Raw genomic sequence first — 19,582 nt, 5'->3', positions numbered from 1 at the left:
TCGATTCCAGTCTTTGGTGACTGTGTGGAGTTTGCACATTCTGCCTGGGTTTCCTCTGCGTGCTCTGGCTTCCTCCTACAGTCCAAAGATGTGCAGGTCAGGTGAATTGGTCATGCTAAATTGCCCATGCTTTTAGTGTATTAGTCAGAGGGAAATGGGTCTGTGTAGGTTACTTTTTGGAGGGTCAGTGTGGACTGGTTGGGCTGAAGGGCCTGTTTCCACACTTTAGGGAATCTAATCTATATTCTGTTGTAGCCGTTGATAACCTTCCTCATCATCCACAACTGCACCAAGTTTTGTGTCGTCTTTTAACTTGCTAATCGGATACTGACATTTTCATCCAAATAGTTTATAGAGGTTGCAAACAAGGGGTCCCTCCACAAATCAGAGAAACCGTCCTCCCTCTGTATTGTTTGACCAAGACAATGTTATGTCCAATTTACCAACTGACCATGGACTTAGATTAATGTTGTTGGGGGGGAGGGGGGTGACGGGCTGGTGGAGTCCACCCAGTGCCAGCACAGAATGGCGAAGTTGGCTTCGAAGGGCTGAATGGCCTGGTCCTGGCCAACCAGTGACCACGTGATGAGCGATGCCCCTTTAAGGAGAGTCACATGACCCCGTGATCACGTGACTGCAAGATGGCTGCCTTCCTGCAATGGAGACGGTTCGTTTTCTTCGACAAGGAGCCGCTGCTGGAGCGGGGGGAGGCGGCCGCCGCCGAGTTCCGCTGCCCCGGAGACTCGGCCATTAGCGTCTGCACCAGCGGCAGGGGCAGCCTTGTGCTGGGGGATATCCTTCACCAGAGCCCGGGGAGGGGATGGGGATGGCGCGGCGGCCCGGGGCCTCGGACACCGCCCCCCCCCCCCCTACCCCCGGGGCCTCGGACACCCCCCCCGCCCCCGGGGACTCGGACACCGCCCCCTACCCCCGGGGCCTCGGACACCGCCCCCCCCTACCCCCGGGGCCTCGGACACCGCCCCCCCCCCCCCCCTACCCCCGGGGCCTCGGACACCGCCCCCCCCCCCCCTACCCCCGGGGCCTCGGACACCGCCCCCTACCCCCGGGGCCTCGGACACCGCCCCCCCCCCACCCCCGGGGCCTCGGACACCGCCCCCCCCCCCCCTACCCCCAGGGACTCGGACACCGCCCCCCCCCGGGGCCTCGGACACCGCCCCCCCCCCCCGGGGCCTCGGACCCCCCCCCCCCAGCGCCCTTGGATACCCGCCCCCGGGGCCTCGGACACCCCCACCCTCAGGGGCCTTGGATACCCCCCCCCGGGGCCTCGGACTCGCCTCTCCCTCACCCTCAAGGACCACGGACCCTCTTTCCCCCCTCGGCCTCTCCTCCACCTGGGCTTCAGGCTCCCCTTCCTGCCCACCGCAACCCCCAGGCTTCAGGCCGCTCCCCCTCCTCACCCCGTGTGCCTCCGGTATAGGCCTCTGTTTCTGCCTCTGGGACTAGGACTGCAACCCCAGGCTCGGCTACTGGAATGTGCTTGGTCTAGGGGGGCTCAGTGGTTAGCACTGCTGCCTGTCAGCACCAGTGTCCCAGGTTCGATTCCAGCCACGGGCCACTGTCTGTATGGAGTTTGCACATTCTCCCTGTGTCTGTATGGGTTTCCTCCGGGTGCTCTGGTTTTCTCCCACAATCCAAAGATGTGCAGGTCAGGTGAATTGGCCATGTGTAGGTTAGGTGCATTAGTAAGGGGTAAATGTAGGATAATAGGATTGGGGAATTGGTCTGGGTGGGTTACTGTCCAGAGGGTTGGTGTGGACTTGTTGGGCCTGTTTCCACACTTTAGTGATTTTATGAGTTTCTTATGAGGCTTCCACTCCCTGTCCTCGGCTGGATCAATTTCCTGCAGCAGCTCTGGTCTTGCTGCTGTTTGGACTGAGAGCAGGAGGGATCTGAAGCTGCTGCAGTCTCTGTGCTGGTGATTCAGTTTTAGAGGGACAGTTGCCAGTGAATCTTCTCAACTTTCTGACAGTGATCAAGAAAGTGTCTTGGTCCTGATTCATGTTGTGATACTTTCTCCACCTCTCGAAATTGGGTTCATTGGATTTGTAATGAAGGAATTCCTTAACCACATAGCACATATTGAGGGGAATATCTGGTTTGTGCCACGAACATTACAATCCACCTCCTTCCAAGCATACAAGCTGCGAGTTACACACCTCTACCAGCTCAAGCAGCACAGTATTCTGGTCTCCGTCGGCGAGGATGAGCTCGGCATTAATCCTCTGGTGAGTGATAACTTTGTTAATTGGCTGACAAGGCTGCGATTGGATTCCCACAGTCCATATGGGCGGCACAGTGGTTAGCACTGCTGCCTCACAGCGCCAGAGACCCGGGTTCAATTCCCGCCTCAGGCGACTGACTGTGTGGAGTTTGCACGTTCTCCCCGTGTCTGCGTGGGTTTCCTCCGGGTGCTCCAGTTTCCTCCCACAGTCCAAAGATGTGCAGGTTAGGTGAATTGGCCGTGCTAAATTGCCCGTAGTGTTAGGTGAAGGGTAAATGTAGGGGTATGGGTGGGTTGCGCTTCGGCGGGGCGGTGTGGACTTGTTGGGCCGAAGGGCCTGTTTCCACACTGTAATGTAATCTAATCTAATCTAATCTAATATGCGAGATTATCAACACATCCCTGACAGTTTGAAAATGCATATCAAGCAGAGAAGCTGAAGCAATCAAGTTCATTTGCTCACTTCAGAGCTAAGCTTAATATATCTTAATATTATTCCTTTCCTTTCACCTGCCCCAGTCCAGTTTTTCTATGAACTTTTCATTGGACCTGTATCCTTGGGTACTGGATCCATAAGCACTCTTTCCCAGCTTCCCCTCAGCACCTGATCAGGGCACAGACCTGAACCATTGGGGGTGGTGTCACTCATAGAATCATAGAATTTACAGAATGGAGGGGAGCTATTCTACCGATTAGTAGAGCTACCTAGGTAGTCACATTCTCCACCACTTTCTCTGTAACCCTCTAAGTTCATCACTTTCAACTATACATTCAGCTTTCTTTTGGAACCTTGTATGGACTCTGTTTCCACCACTCTCCCAGTGCATTTGAATTGCTAATAACTGTGAATAAAGAAGTTTCTCCTCATCGTACTCCTAGGTCTCTTGCTAACAATCTTGAAATTGTGACCCTTGTGACTACTGACTTGCCAGCTCATGGAATCCTTTATCCTGTCAAAGTTGTTCATAATTTTGGATGTCTCAAGAAGATCACCTCTTAATGTTCTCTGCTTCAATAAGAATAAGCCCATTATCTCATCTTGTAGCTATAGTACCCAATTACTGGTATCATTTTAGTAACTCTCCTTTGCACTCTTTCAAAAAGATTTAACAAATTCTTTAAATAAGATGCCTATAACTGAAATTGAATACAATACCCAAATATGGTCTGACCATTGATTTGTAGAGGTGTAGCATCACTTCCTTGTTTTTATAAATAAAGGCATTGAGTATAAACCTATTGATCCTATGAGGCACCTTAACAACTGTTTCAACTTGCCTGGCCACCATTGGAGAATTATGCAGTCGAGCTCTGAAGTTCCTTTGCTCCTCTATTCCTCTCAAAGTTGTACTGTTCAGCCTGTGTAGTGTCTCCATGTTTCTTCTACCAAAATGCATTCCATTTCTCTGCATTGAAATTCATCTGCCAGGTATTTGGTCAATTTGTTAAAGACCCTCTGAAGCCGATCAATATCATCTTCACAATTCACCCGAGACTAGTATCATCTGTAAATTTCAAGGTTTTGCCCTCAATACCCAGCTCAGAAAGATTTATGTAAATTAGAAAAAGCAAGGATCCCAACACTGATACCTGGGGAACACCACTTTCAACTAGTCTCCAGTCTGAGAAATACCCATCTATACCTACCCTCTGCTTCCTATCCCTTAACCAGCTTCTAATCCATGCTACTAAGGACCCAGCAATTTCAAACATTTGTAATTTATTAATCAATCTGCCATCAAATGTTTTCTGAAAGACCAAATATGCAACATCCACAGTACTATTGTCATCCACTGCTTGTGACACCTAATCAAAAGACCTAATTAAATTTGTCATACATGACTTGCCTTGACAAAGTCATGTTGATTGCTGAGAGTATTAACTTGCATCTATCTGTGTATAAATACTTTATCCTGTATTATGGCCTCTCTCAGCTTTCCCCGCTACTGACAGCAAGTTGATAGCTCTGTAATTTCCTGGGTTGTTATTTGCCCCTTTCTTAAACAATGGTGTCAACATTTCCAGCTGCCCCTGCCCCAGGACTCATTCTACATTCAGAGAGGCATAAAAGATTTCTGTCAATGGCGCCACAATTTGCTCCCATAGTCTCTCAGCATTCCAGCATGCATCCCATTTGGGCTTGGCACCTTCTCTACCTGGAGTGCTGCCAGCCTTTTTGACACCTCTAACACTAGACTGTTCAGTTGTTAAACATCTGCATTTTCAATTCAGTCCTTGTCACAATTTTCTAATTTGGTAAAGACAAAAAAGTACTCATTTCGTACCTCTACCTTACCTTTGCTTCAGTGAGCGGCTTACCCTGCTTGTCCCTTTTGGGGCTCGCTCTATCGATCGCTAATCTTTTGCTATTAATACATTTGAAAAACATATTACTAGTTGTTTTAGCACAGTCTACTGTTACAACCCGGGGTAAACCTCTCTGCTAATTTAAACTAGCAACACAGAAAAAATTCACCCTGTGCTGTAATTTATTAAAATTCGAGAGGCAAAGAGCTATCCAAAAGTCATTATTTAAAGTAAAAATTAACAACTTTAATTTTTTAAAGTCTAACAGAAAATAATTAACTAACAACTATTTACAACTCATTTATCTAAACTTTTCTTTTACCTTCCCCTCTACAATACTGGTCTGATAAAACCCCTGATTAAGGATTACAGAAAAATTTAAATTTCAAAATGAGCCAGCTGTCGAATTTTCTCCTGGTATCTTCCTCTGTAGATTTGCTCTCCAGGTTGGGGGGGGGGTGTAGATCCTTTTTCCAGTGCAAACTCCTTCTCCAGACAGGTACCTCGCAGCCGCCTATATCTGTTGGTCTTTTGGCAGTTCTCCTCCAACTGTCCAATGTATTTAATATTTATACCCTAAAGCATCGGATTGTTTCATCGGTTTTTAATATTATCAAAATTCCAAATTCAAACTTGATTAGAGTTTAGTATCTGGGCAGATGATGAAGGGGTTATACCCGAAATGTCAACTTTCCTGCTCCTCGGGTGCTGCCCGACCTGCTGTGCTTTTCCAGGACCACACCCTCGATGCATAATTTAAATTAATTGGCTGAATTTGAATTTGCTCTTTGTCTCATAGCAACCCAGGTGCTGCTAGCTGCTGTATCAAATGTTACACTGTAAATTCTCCAACACTCTGTGTGCATGCTAAGCCCTTCAACACTCTTAAAGGTACAATACCCCTTATACCTTCATAACATCTACCATCCTTTCCTCATGTTTCTCCTTAGTTTTCCTAATTCCAGCCTTAGCCTCTCTCCTACACATGAGGTACTCTTCCTGATTTGTATTGCTATTATTATTCCAGTATGCATCATGTGCTTCAGTTTATTTCCTCATTTTTCTCATCAATATCCTTCGTCATCCAGAGTACTCTAGCTTTGGGAACCCTGTATTTATTTCTCCTGGTTGTGTACCTAGCTTGCACCCTATTAACCTCTGTTTTGAAATTCTCCCAGTTTTCACCCTCTTTTATCCACCAAAATACATTTCTAATTAACCTGTTCCAGATCAACTTTTATACCCCTAAAATCTTTTTCTGTCTGGGATCTTAATCCTTGATTGATTTTTTTCCTCTTTCAAACTTACTGATTATAACAAGTTTAAATATTATTTCTCAAATGCTTCCCCCGCTCTGATCTCCACTTGGCCTGCCTTAGCTTCCTCACTGTTAGGAATGAAAATGTACTGTTCCAAAAAATTCTCCACACATTGTAGGAATTTCTCCCCCTATGTGCACTACACTCTATCTTTTTCCCAGTCTACTCTGGGTAGTTCAAATCACCAACTATCGCAACCCTACCTGTCCTGTCCTGCCCATCACCATGGTCTGCCTACATGTGTTCTCTCGATCCCTGATATCTGTGCGCAGAGTAAATCTAGACGTTAAAACTGATGGTGCAGGAATGCTCGGCCCAATGACCTACTTCTGCCCCATGATAATTCTGTGACTCTGAAAACTGCGAAGTGCGGTGTTGGTATACTGGTTAATCCAGCAACAAGTTGTATTTACATAACACCTTTCATGTAGTTATGACACTGATGGGAGGACTGCACCTGGATGTAAAGACTCACTGTTTCCATGGATGTACCAAATGTAAATGTCTTATTGGCATCAAGAATGTCACCAAAGATGACTTAATTGGTGTTAACTAGAACCAAAAAGGCTTTCATGAGGCTTTTCAATAAACTCAAAAATAACACATTTATTATTTCCAAACACCAAGCAGACTGCTTATCTTTGAGTATACAAATTAGTTGATCTCCCCTTAATCCTAAATCTACACACATACATGTACACAGTCAGGTCACAGAGCTACACAGCACAGCTCTAGCAATTTGTAGGAAAAAATAGGGGAAAACCTGTTGATTAAGAACTCAAGCTAAAAGGATTGGATGTTTGTTGTTAGCTACCTCACATTGCTGTCAGTTACAGATTTTAGATTCGGAAGACAAACCATTGGGAGGTTTGAAACTTTATTGGATTTTCTATTCACCCAAGCTACTTCAGAAAGTGACATTAGAGAGTGCTGCTTTCACCTTCAAGCTTTAATGCTTACAGACATAATATTGCATCCTTGTAAACTTCAACTGCTCACAGTTTCTAGGGGCATACTGACAAAACACCAACACCTCAGTCCAGAAGCTATTACTAGGCGTTGGCAACATCTATCCATTGGGCTTTTCTGGTCTGTTTGCCCAACAATTAAATCAAAAAGCTCCATCTTTTACCTTTTTCGAAATCTTTGGGCACTGCTTTCCAGTTCCAAACAATCTCCTGGCAAATCCTTGCAGTCCAGTAATGTCTGAATGCTTATTTTCCCAAATATAGAAGATACTGTGGAAAAGGAAATGGAAGATATAGAATATGGGGAAATAGATGGTGACATCTTGAAAAATGTCCATATTACAGAGGAGGAAATGCTGGATGTCTTAAAACACATAAGTGGATAAATCCCCAAGATCTGATCAGATGAATCCTAGAACTCTGTGGGAAGCTAGAGAAGTAATTGCTGGGCCCGTTGCTGAGACATGTTTATCATCGATAATCACAGGTGAGGTGCTGGAAGACTGGAGGCTGGCTAACATGGCGCCACTATTTAAGAAGGTGGTGAGGACAAGCCAGGGAACTACAGACCAGTGAGTCTGACCTCGGTGGTGGGCAAATTGTTGGAGGGAATCCTGAGGGACAGGGTGTACATGTATTTGGAAATGCAAGGACTGATTAGGGTTAGTCAACATGGCTTTGTGCATGGAAAATTGTGTCTCACAAACTTAAATTTTTTGAAGAAGTAACAAAGAGGATTGATGAGGGCAGAGCAGTGGACATGATCCATATGGTCTTCAGTAAGGCATTTAGCAAAGTGCTCCATGGGAGACTGGTTAGCAAGGTTAGATCTCATGGCATACAGGGTGAACTAGCCAATTGGTTACAGAACTGGCTCAAAGATCGAAGACAAGGTGGTGGTGGATGATTTATTTTTTCAGACTGGAGGCCTGTGACCAGTGGAGAGCCACAAAAATCGGTGCTGGGCTTTTTGTCATTTACATAAATGATTTGGATATGAAAATAAGAGGTACAGTTAGTAAGTTTGCAAGTGACACCAAAATTGGAGGTGTAGTGGACAGTGAAGAAGGTTACTTCTTATACAATGGGATCTTGATCAGATGGGCCAATGGGCTGAGAAGTGGCAGATGGAGTTTAATTTAGATAAATGTGAATTGCTGCATTGTGGGAAAGCCAATCTCAGCAGGACTTATACACTTAATGGTAAGGTCCTGGGGAGTGTTGCTGAACAAAGAGACCTTGGAGTGCAGGTTCATAGCTCCTTGAAAGAAGAATCGCAGGTAGATAGGATAGTGAAGAAGGCATTTGGTATGCTTTCCTTTATTGGTCAGAGTATTGAGTACAGGAGTTGGGCGGTCATGTTGGGGCTGTATAGAACATTGGTTAGGCCACTGTTGGAATACTGCATGCAATCCTGGTCTCCTTCCTATCGGAAGGAATGTTGTGAAACTTGAAAGGGTTCAGAAAAGATTTACAAGAATGTTGCCAGGGTTGGAGTGTTTAAGCTATAGGGAGAGGCTGAACAGGTTGGGGCTGTTTTCCCTGGAGCGTCGGAGGCTGAGGGTGACCTTTTGGAGGTTTATACAGGGGCATGGATAGGGTAAATTCTTTTCCCTGGGATGGGGGAATCCAGAACTAGAGGGCATAGGTTTAAGGTGAGCGGGTAAAGATATAAAAGAGACCTAAGGGGCAACATCTTCTCACAGAGGGTGGTACGTGTAAGGAATGAGCTGCCAGAGGAAGTGGTGGAGGCTTTTACAATTGCAACATTTAAAAGGCATCTGGATGGGTTTTTGAGTAGGAACAGTTTGGAGGGATATGGGCCAGGTGCGACTAGATTGGGTTGGGATATCTGGTCGGCATGGACAAGTTGGACCGAAGGGTCTGTTTCTGTGCTGTACATCTCTATGACTCTATGTCCTAAAGTGCTAATCATCGGCCTCACCGATTTTAAAAAAAAAAGAACAATATGTCAAAGATGATAGATGTGGTTAGAAACTAGATCAAAATGCTGGGTTTTAAGGAAGGTTTTAAAAGGCTGAGAGGGAAGTGAAGAAGTTTAGAGAGATGTAATTGGGTGGTGCGAAAGTGACTGAAAATAAAAGTAATGCTGACATGAAGGAGGTCAGAATTAAAGTTAAAAATCACACACCAGGTTATAGTCCAACAGGTTTAATTGGAAGCACACTAGCTTTCGGAGCGACGCTCCTTCATCAGGTGATTGTGGAGGGCTCGATCGTAACACAGCCCTCCACAATCACCTGATGAAGGAGCGTCGCTCCGAAAGCTAGTGTGCTTCCAATTAAACCTGTTGGACTATAATCTGGTGTTGTGTGATTTTTAACTTTGTACACCCCAGTCCAACACCGGCATCTCTGAGTCAGAATTAAAAGTATTCATCAGAATAAGTTCAAGGAGAGGCTGTAGAGCTGGAAGGGACTGTAGGTCAGAAAGATTGAGGTCCTTTAAAGGCTTTAACATATGAAATATAACTCAGTAAGGAAGGAACAGAAGGGATGAGATAGTAGAGTCATGAATTCCAGACATGACGTGAGAGTGACTGTCCATGATATTACTGCTACTTTTGACTGCATGTAGCATCAAGGAGTTCTAGAAAAATTGGAGTCAATAGGTATCAGGGCAAACTCTCCATTGGTTGGAGTTATACCTGGGACAAAGCAAGATGGTTGAGGTTGCTGGAGGTCAATCATCTCAGTTCCAGAACATCTCTGCAGGAGTTCCTCAGGGTAGTGTCCTGGGCCCTATCATCTTCAGCTGTTTCATTAATGACCTTTCCTCCATAAGGTCAGAAGTGAGAAAAATTCATTGATGACTGCACAGTTTTTGTTATTTGTGATTTGTCCATATGGAGCAAGATCTGGATAATATCCTGGTTTGTTGTGGCAAGAAGCACATAAGACATTACCATTGCCAACAAAAGGAAATCGAACCATCACCCGTTGATGCTCAATGGCATTGCTGTCGCTAAATCCTCCATTATAAATGGATGAGGGGTTAGCATTAACTGACTAGAATCAACACATAAACACAGTGGCTACAAAAGCGGATCACAGACTAGAAATATTGCAGCGAATAACTTGCCTCCTGACTCCCCATCTACAAGGCACAAGTCAGGAGTGTGATGAGATACTCTCACTTGCCTAGATGGGTGCAGCTCAAACAACACTTAGGAACCTTGACACCATCCAGGACGAAGCAGCCACTTGATTAGTACCATATCCACAAACATGCACTCCCTCCACCAACAATCTGCTCAGTAGCAGCAGTGTGTGCTCTCTGCATGATGCACTGCAGAAATTCACCAAAGATCCTCAGACATCATCTTCCAAAGCCGCTGCCATTGAGAAGGACAGGGGCAGCAGATACATGGTAACACCACCCCCTGTAAGTTCCCCAGCAAGCCACTCCCCATCCTACTTGGATATATATAACTGTTCCTTCAGTGTCACTGGGTCAATGTCCTGTAATTCTCTCTCTAAGGTCATTGTGGGTCTACCCACAGCACATGGACTGCAGCAGTTCAACAAGGCAGCTCACCACCACATCAAGCAACTGGGGTTGGGTAGTAAATACTGGCAGCATCCGAGGACAGGCAAAATCGACGTTTCGGGCAAAAGCCCTTCATCAGGAATGAAGGGCTTTTGCCCGAAACGTCGATTTTGCCTGTCCTTGGATGCTGCCTGAATTGCTGTGCTCTTCCAGCACCACTGATCCAGAATCTGGTTTCCAGCATCTGCAGTCATTGTTTTTACCTAGTAAATACTGGCCCAGCCAGGACCACTCTCATCCCATTAATGAATTTTTTTAAAACGTGAAGTTTTTCAAAGACAGGAGCTTAGACTGAACCAGGGATAGATGATCATTCCAGCAACAGGGTTGAGGGAGGGTTAGAGCTGCTCAAGACTGTGTTCATGATGCAAGTTGTGACCAATCTGATTCAACCTGAGTAAATGGTTTTACGAAACCTTGGTATGTGAAGACTGCATTTATATAGTACCTGTCATAGTCTCCAGCCATTCCAGGAATGTCTCATTTGACAAAGTAGGATTATGAAATGTAATCATTATGAAATTATGAAATGTAGTCACCAATGGGAGTCCCAGCAGCCAATGAGTGCACGTCAAGCTCTTCCAAACAATATGAAAATGACCTGATGATCATTATTTTGTGATGTTACTTGAGGGATAAAGATTGCACCTGAGGAAAACCCCCATTATCGTCAAAATAGTGCCATAGGATCTTTTACTCTCACCTGGGAGAACAGACAGGCATGGATTAAATGTTTAATCCGATAGATGACATCCCTGATAGTGTGGCACTCTCTCGGTACATGAACTGCAACCTGGATTTTGCTGAAGCCCAAAGATTTCTTTAACCTACATCCTTCTGATTCAGCAGTGAGACAGCTTCCTGTGAGTCACTGCTCACCCTCCAAAGTCAAATATTGACCATGTTCTCTGCTCCTGGAGAATAACTGGTGTTTTGTGTTTATGGCTGGTTTTCTATGAAAACACTTTGATTTGTACAAGAAATTTGCAGTTTTGTCAGTTGGAGTTAATAATAATGAACTGGATTCTCAATAAACTAGGAGTTCGTGGACTTCAATATTTTTATTTTGTTTTTACATTCCAGGTGAAGGTCTGGAATCTGGAGAAGCGGGATAGCAGTGGGAATCCTCTCTGCACACGGATCTTTTCCGCGATTCCTGGCAACAAGCCCACAGAAGTCTCATGCCTCACTGTCCACGAGAACCTGAACCACATGGCAATTGGTACAAAGCACCAACAGCTGATTGGCTAGTCTGTGCATCTTCAGAGATCAAGGCCATGAATCTGTTCACAGACTTCATTCATCATGAAACACTATTCCCTCCCTCATTCACTCACACACCCCCTCCATCCCTCAAAAACGACAACACCCTTTAAAGCACTCAGGATTTCTCTAATTTACAAAATACACCATTCAGCCCAAAACCTCTATTCTAAGGGTTCAAGGGTTCTCCCTCCTCTTTACCTCACCCTATAGGCATAGCCTAATAACTTTCCTGTGTTTGTCTATCTTCCCCGTATATACAGTTCCTCACGGTAGACTAGTTAGCAAGGTTAGATCACTTGGAATACAGGGAGAACTCGCCATTTGGATGCAGAACTGGCTCAAAGGTAGAAGACAGAGGATGATGCAGGAGGGTTGCTTTTCAGACTGGAGACTGTGACCAGTGGAGTGCCAAGAGGATCGGTGCTGGGTCCACTAAGTTTCATTATTTATAGAAATGATTTGGATGTGAACATAGGAGGTAGTTAGTAAGTTTGCAGATGACACCAAAATCGAACCTGCACTCCAAGGTTTCTTTGTTCTGGGTCTGTAGATTGTGAAGGAGCAAAAATGGCCTTTAGTAGAGTGATATGTACTTTTTGTCAGATGTGGGAGTTCAAAGAGAGTTTAAGGGTCACTGCAGATTATATCTGCCATAAATGCTGTTGGTTGCGAATCTTCTCAGATTGAATGGATCGGTTGGAGACACCGTTAGAAGCAATGAGGAATTTTTAACAGCAACAGTATGTGATGGATGGTAGTTATAAGAAGGGGGGCAAGTCTCAGATACAGTCACATTAATGGGTTAACTCCAGGAAGGGTAAGAGAGGTAGGCAATGGTGCAGGAGTCTTTTGTGGCTATACTCATTTCAAACAGGTAAGCTGTTTTGGAAAATGTAGGGGGTGATGGATTCTCAGGGGAACGTAGCACGAACAGACAAGATTTTGGTATTGAGACTGGTCTAATGCAACGAGGGGTACGTCAGGTTCCAAGAGATCAATTGTGTTAGGAGATTCTGTAGTCCGAGGTACAGACAGATGTTTCTGTGGCCAGCAGCGAAAAAGCAGAATGGTATGTTGCTTCCCTGGTGCCAGGATCAAGGATGGCTCAGAGAGGGTGCAGAATGTTCTCACGGGGGAGAGGGGCCAGCAAGAGGTCATTGTCCACATTGGAACCAACGACGTAGAAAGGGAAAAGGTTAAGATTCTGATGGATGTTGTGAAACTTGAAAGGGTTCAGAAAAGATTTACAAGAATGTTGCCAGGGCTGGAAGGTTTGAGTTATAGGGAGAGGTGGAACAGGATGGGGCTATTTTCCATGTAGCATTGGAGGCTGAGGGATGACCTTTTAGAGATTTTTAAAATCATGAGGCGCATGGATAGGGTGAATAGACAAGGACTTTTCACTGGGATGGGGGAGTCCAAGACTAGAGGGCATAAATTAAGGATGAGAGGGGAAAGATTTAAAAGGGACCTAAGGTGCAACTTTTTCACGCAGAGGTGGTGCATTTATGGAATGAGCTGCAGGAGGAAGTGGAGGAGACTGGTACAATTACAACAATTAAAAGGCATGTGGATGGGTATATAAATAGGAAGGGTTTGGAGGGATATGGGCCAAGTGCTGGCAAATAGGAGTAGATTAATTTAGGATATCTGGTCGGCATGAACGAGTAGGACCAAAGGATTTATTTGCGTGCTGTACGTCTCTATGACTCTCTGATCTCAACACTGTTCTGTGCAGGCTTCACGGATGGGAGTGTTGTCCTGAAGAAAGGAGACATTACTCGTGACAGACACAGCAAGACTGATGTTCTAGCAGAGGGGACCTACCCCATCACTGGTCTTGGATTCCAACAGTCTGGGAAACAAACCCATCTCTTTGTGGTTACAACAGAGAATGTCAAGGTGAGTTGAATTTCATTGCATTGTTGGAGGGTCAGTATTAAGGGCACACCACGTTGTTGGAGGGTCAGTATTGAGATATGTCGCAGGAGTAGTTTTCTGGATAAGATGTTCCTACCTGCTGTCCCTGGTGTGTCAGGTCTCATGGCATCATTTAAAGAGGCACAGGGGTCTGTTCCCAATTTCCTGCAAATCAGCATTCACTGAACCAGGTTATTCCATCGTGGTCACATTGCTGCTTGTGGGCTCTTACTGTGCCTGCTGTATTTCTTGCATTAAAACACTTCAGAGATTGTTCACTAGTTTGGGACATCACGGAATAAAAGTATTATATAAATGCCAACCTTTTTCTTAGTATTATGTTATCCTCTCTCTTTTGTAGTCGTACAATGTTTCTCTGAAGGAGTTCCCTATGGTGGAGCTGGATAACCATGGCTGCAGCCTACGTTGTTCAGCCCTCTGTGACCCCTCGCAGGACAACCAGTTGATTGTTGCCGGCGATGACTGTGTGTATCTTTACCAGCCTGATGAGCGTGGGCCCTGCTTTGCTTTTGATGGCCAGAAGCAGATTGTGCACTGGTACCGTGGCTACCTCCTCATCGTGTCGCAGGAGAAGAAAGCCTCCAAGTATGAGAATAGTTTCAGTTCCTGTCTGAGAGGGATGTAACCAATCACTAATTATTCGCTCACTCATACTTCTTTATTTAATCAGTTATTAAGAAAGACCAAACTAGAGAGTTGATGACAACATTAGATAAGAACACTGTAGGAGCAGATTTAGAATTAAGCTCCCACACTTGGGAGTAAAGCTACCTCTGCACTGCACCATTAAACATTTCCAGAACAGGAACGGCTTTGGTTTAGATACAGGGTAAAACTTCCCCTATACTGTTCCCGTCAAACACTTTCAGAACAGGAACAGCACAAGGTTAGATATAGATTAAAACTGCCCCATCTCTTTTAAACTGACAATGATGCCCCATCACACTCCCAGGGCAGGACAGTTTAGATACAGGGTAACGCTCCCTCAACTCTTTTAAGATGGAAGTAAAGTACCCTTGACACTGTCTCCATCAGATGCTCCCAGGACAGGTACAGAATGGGGTTAGGTACAGAGTGAAGCTCCATTTACACTTTTAAACTGAAAGAAGAGCTACCTCTGCACTGGTAAGCTGAGAGTAAAGCTCCTGAGATAGGTACCGTACAGGGTTAGACCTTGTCTTGTGAGGAGAATAAATTGCTGGAATTTACAAAATTGACCATGTGGCTTAGAGTCTCAATATGTTCCACAACCATAAGCAGCTCGAGTATGTGAGTGATTGTGAATTTCATATCTCAATTGGGCACCTGTGCAGGGAGGTGGGACTGAAGGGGGTGAATGGAGTTTGGGACCAGAGAGGACGATTTGAATCCATCATTCCTGGTGTCACTGCAGTGAGGATGAGATTTTGAAATGAAACCAGCCATCCAGTGACCAGCTATTTAGAATGCTCATTTCTCATCTTAAATAGTGATTGCCAATAAATGTCATTCTTAGCATGACTATCATCCTGAGAATTAATTTTCAGTGTTTGTAGATTTAAAGCTCACCGTGGCACTTCAGGGTTTGAAGTGTAAGCCTACCTTCTCCCGATCGGAGCGATAATAACTTGTGGTTTGGGCTGGAATTATTTTGCTGTCTTGAGGGGCTGAGCACTGAGTTGCAGCCACAATGTCTCATTTGGTGCTTCTTTTCCCAGGACTGATCTTGTTGGAGGTAATGAGCAGTCGTCAGAGAAGCAGATTCTCACCATCTATGACCTGGATAACAAATTCATTGCATACACGGCAGCTTTTGATGACATTGTGGATGTGTTGTCTGAGTGGGGCTCACTGTATGTGCTGACCAACAATCGTAAAATCAGTGTTCTGCAGGAGAAGGACACACAGACAAAACTTGAGGTACTGAACTGGCAGTGAGAGAGCAATCAGCTTGAACTGAAGCCTCCAGCAGCCCTTTGGAGCTCACTCAATGTGAATCATGTCAGAGGGAGCACGCTCCCACCTGTGGTGGTTCCTGGCTGCTGCTTGATGAATAATCAAGAGAATAGGGAGCTTTGCTTTCATTGTCTCCCTGTTCTTATGAATTAACTAGAACAAATTTGCGATAACATTGAAGCAAATTGGCTTTTGACTCTTCAAAAATCTGATTTCAGTGATTCAGACGAAGCTTACCTCAGTAGTAATGTCCATGAAGCTGTCAGATTGTCATAGAGTCCTTCAGGGAGCAAACCTGCCATCCTCGCACTGTCTGGGACTGTAATATCTCCAGTCCCACAACAAGGTACCATTTTGTATCAAACTGCTAACAGGGTTTAAACATGCCAACCTATTACCACCACCTTTTCAAAGTTTGTGCGAAGATTTGTAGCTCGGGTGCTCGTTGTTGTGGTTCTGTTCGCCGAGCTGGAAGTTTTTGTTGCAAACGTTTCGTCCCCTGGCTAGGCGACATCATCAGTGCTTGGGAGCCTCCTGCGAAGCGCTTCTTTGATGTTTCCTCCAGTGTTTATAGTGGTCTGTCCTTGCCGCTTCTGGTTGTCAGTTTCAGCTGTCCGCTGTAGTGGTTGGAATATTGGGTCCAGGTCGATGTGTTTGTTGATGGAGTTTGTGGATGAATGCCATGCCTCTAGGAATTCCCTGGCTGTTCTCTGTCTGGCTTGCCCTATGATAGTAGTGTTGTCCCAGTCGAATTCATGTTGCTTGTTGTCTGCGTGTGTGGCTACTAAGGATAGCTGGTCGTGTCGTTTCGTGGCTAGTTGATGTTCATGTATGCGGATTGTTAGCTGTCTTCCTGTTTGTCCTATATAGTGTTTAGTGCCGGATCATCTCACACCGGATCATCAACGCCACACTCACAGGAATCCGATTCACGAGAGAAGAAGAAAAGGACAACCAACTCCCATTCCTAGACATGATGGTACAGAGAACACCAGACGGAGAATTCACTACAAGAGTATACAGGAAAGTCACACACACAGACCAAGTCCTAAACTATGAAAGTAACCACCCCAACGCACACAAACGAAGCTGCATCAGGACACTATTCAGAAGGGCCACAACACACTGCAGTACACCAGGACTGCAAAAAGAAGAGGAGGAACACCTATACAAGGTATTCGCCAAAAACGGATACCCACGCAACTTCATCAACAGATGCCTAAGAGAAAGACCACGGAACAAGGACATACCACAACCAAAAGGACTAGCCACACTACCATACATCAGGAGCATCTCGGAACTGACTGCCAGGCTACTGCGACCCCTAGGACTCATAACGGCACACAAACCAACAGCCACGCTCAGACAACAACTCACCAGAACGAAGGACCCGATACCCAACATGAGCAAGACGAATGTAGTGTACAAAATACCATGCAAGGACTGCACTAACACTATATAGGACAAACAGGAAGACAGCTAAGAATCCGCATACATGAACATCAACTAGCCACGAAACGACACGACCAGCTATCCTTAGTAGCCACACACGCAGACAACAAGCAACATGAATTCGACTGGGACAACACTACTATCATAGGGCAAGCCAGACAGAGAACAGCCAGGGAATTCCTAGAGGCATGGCATTCATCCACAAACTCCATCAACAAACACATCGACCTGGACCCAATATACCAACCACTACAGCGGACAGCTGAAACTGACAACCGGAAGCGGCAGGGACAGACCACTATAAACACCGGAGGAAACATCAAAGAAGCGCTTCGCAGGAGGCTCCCAAGCACTGATGATGTCGCCTAGCCAGGGGACGAAACGTTTGCAACAAAAACTTCCAGCTCGGCGAACAGAACCACAACAACCACCACCTTTTGCAATTGGGCATGAGAAATAAACGGCTGTAGATCCTATCCCAGAAATAATGATAACCTTATGAGATCTGAGGCTACTTCAGCATGTGACTTTCTGATCTAGACAGATGATGGGCACAGCATTTGACCAGGTACTGCACTGTCAGAAGTGCCATCTTTCATTCAGACATAGTGGGAGGAGAGGGAGTTAGATACTGAGATGAAAAGATTCAAAAGGCTTCCCAAACAAATCAAGTCCAGTTTCTCTTTCATCTCTGAAAGGTCCTAGACATGTTGAATCATTGCTGTTTGCACAGTTAATTTTTAAAATTCATTTGCAGAATGTGGATGTTGTTGGCATTAGTTGCACTAGTTATTAAGAGTACCCCACCCTGTTGTGGGCACATGTAGGTCAGACAAGGGAAGGACAGGAGATTTCCTTCTCCTAAAAAACATTAGCGGACTGAAAGAACAATGACATTTGTTACACCGTCACAATTAGACTAGCTTTTTTGTTCTGCATTTTTTATTGAATTCACATTTCACCATTTGCTGTAGTTGCACTTGAACCCATGTCCCTAGGACACCTTAGCCTGAGCATCTAGACTACTGAACTGGTGCAATTCTCACTCTGCCATTGTCTCCTTGTCCTTGTTAATTAACTTGCATAAACTCCCCCCATTACACTAAAGTAAAACATTGCACTATGTCCATGGAAGCTATACTCATGGAAATATGCATTTTTTTCAGCAACTTCCTGTGACAATCACCAAACTAGATGGAAGTGACTTCATTTCTTTCAAACGTGAAAAATTTAACCTGAATCTCAGAGCAAGGATTCAGCTTGGGCTCACCCAGAATCTCCTGCTGCTTAGTAATGGTTATATATGTATATTCTTTAACATAAAGAAACTGTGACATAAATGCACATTTTTGTTGTAAAATTGAGGATTTTTTTCAAAGTTAAAATAAAAGCATTTGATTGAGTGGTAAGCAATAGAGTCGATTAGTTTTGGGTGTGGAATGTTGAATAGGATGAAAAAATCACAAGTCCTGGATAAGAATGACAGCTGAAGCCAGATGATTGACTTGTTCTCTTTGTAAATCCCATGTGGTCTGTATGGTTACGTTGTAATTCAGTAACTTCCTTGTGACAGTGGAGGGAGCTCAGGTCCTGCAGCATTTTCACACCAAGTGGAAGCTTGTGGAATATCCAATGCAGATGATTCGCAGTATCTTTATTTCTCGTAATTTGCTTGTGAGACAATGATTTGCTCGTGAGACAAACGAGGAGAGTCTGTGAAATGTTATGGACAGGTTCAGTGAGTGGGCCGGAAATGGAAGTATAAGTGGGGGAAATGTCACTGGACTGTAATCCAGAAGCTCAAGTTAATGGGTTCAATCTCACCATGGAAGATGATGGAATTTGAATTCAACATTTTAAATAAAATCAGAGAAGGAAATCTGCCATCTTTACCAGGTCTGGTCTACATGTGCCTCATGATGTAGTTGACTCTTAACTGCCCTTGGGGCAATTAGGGATAGGCAATAAATGCTGGCTGAGCTAGCAGTGCCCATATCCGACGAATGAATAAGTATTTATTTTGATAGGAAGAAGGATTTTGATGTCTTGTATGTGATACACCAGATTAACAGGCAGGTCTGGTAGATATTTTTAATCAACATGTTCAGACATGGTGTGCCACATCTGGGACAGTTGGACTTTAGCTTAGAGCTTCTGGCCAAGGGTTGGGGCACTACCACTGTACCACAAGAGCAGAGTCAAATGAGAAATTTCTCTTGTCAGGTTTGAAATTCTCTACTATAGATATCTGTGGATCATAAGACATAGGAGCAGAAATTAGGCCATTCAGCTCATCGAGTTTGCTCTGCCATTCAATCATGGCTAGGATAAGTTTCTCAACCCCTTTCTCCCTGTAACCCTTAATCCCCTTGACATTGAAGAACCTATCTCCATCTGAGGTATACTCAATGACCTGGCCTCCACAGCCTTCTGTGGCAGTGAATTCTATAGATCCCCCACTCTCTGGCTGAAGAAGTTTCTCTTTATCTCTGTTCGAAAAGGTCTTCCCTTTACTCTAAGGCTCTGCCCTCAGGTCCTAGACTTTCATACCAATGGAAACATCTTCCCACACCCACTCTGTC

The 19,582-nt window shown here is 44.9% G+C and overlaps 1 protein-coding gene across 3 annotated transcripts in view; it reads left to right on the top strand.

Annotated features, from left to right (window-relative positions):
* The first annotated feature begins 626 nt into the window (after nucleotides 1-626).
* vps11 (VPS11 core subunit of CORVET and HOPS complexes) overlaps nucleotides 627-19,582 on the top strand; it is a 41,246-nt gene continuing 22,290 nt past the window's right edge. Inside the window, exons 1-6 of one of the 3 annotated variants that reach the window (XM_087976309.1) lie at nucleotides 627-792; nucleotides 2,098-2,246; nucleotides 11,490-11,628; nucleotides 13,411-13,574; nucleotides 13,954-14,198; nucleotides 15,311-15,512. In XM_087976309.1, the coding sequence (XP_087832435.1) occupies nucleotides 642-792; nucleotides 2,098-2,246; nucleotides 11,490-11,628; nucleotides 13,411-13,574; nucleotides 13,954-14,198; nucleotides 15,311-15,512 (1,050 nt within the window). In that variant the 5' untranslated portion in view covers nucleotides 627-641. Of the gene's footprint in view, nucleotides 793-2,044; nucleotides 2,247-11,489; nucleotides 11,629-13,410; nucleotides 13,575-13,953; nucleotides 14,199-15,310; nucleotides 15,513-19,582 lie in introns of those variants that run through there. The other 2 variants (XM_087976308.1, XM_087976307.1) reach the window with 2 other exon arrangements.

The sequence above is a fragment of the Chiloscyllium plagiosum genome, unplaced genomic scaffold (assembly GCF_037043375.1).
Source record: "Chiloscyllium plagiosum isolate Xiang-an unplaced genomic scaffold, Cpla_swu_hap1 HiC_scaffold_29, whole genome shotgun sequence".
NCBI lineage: Eukaryota > Metazoa > Chordata > Chondrichthyes > Orectolobiformes > Hemiscylliidae > Chiloscyllium > Chiloscyllium plagiosum.
The sequence above is the reverse complement of the archived record's forward strand: the minus strand, read 5'-3'. Positions and strand labels throughout refer to the sequence as shown.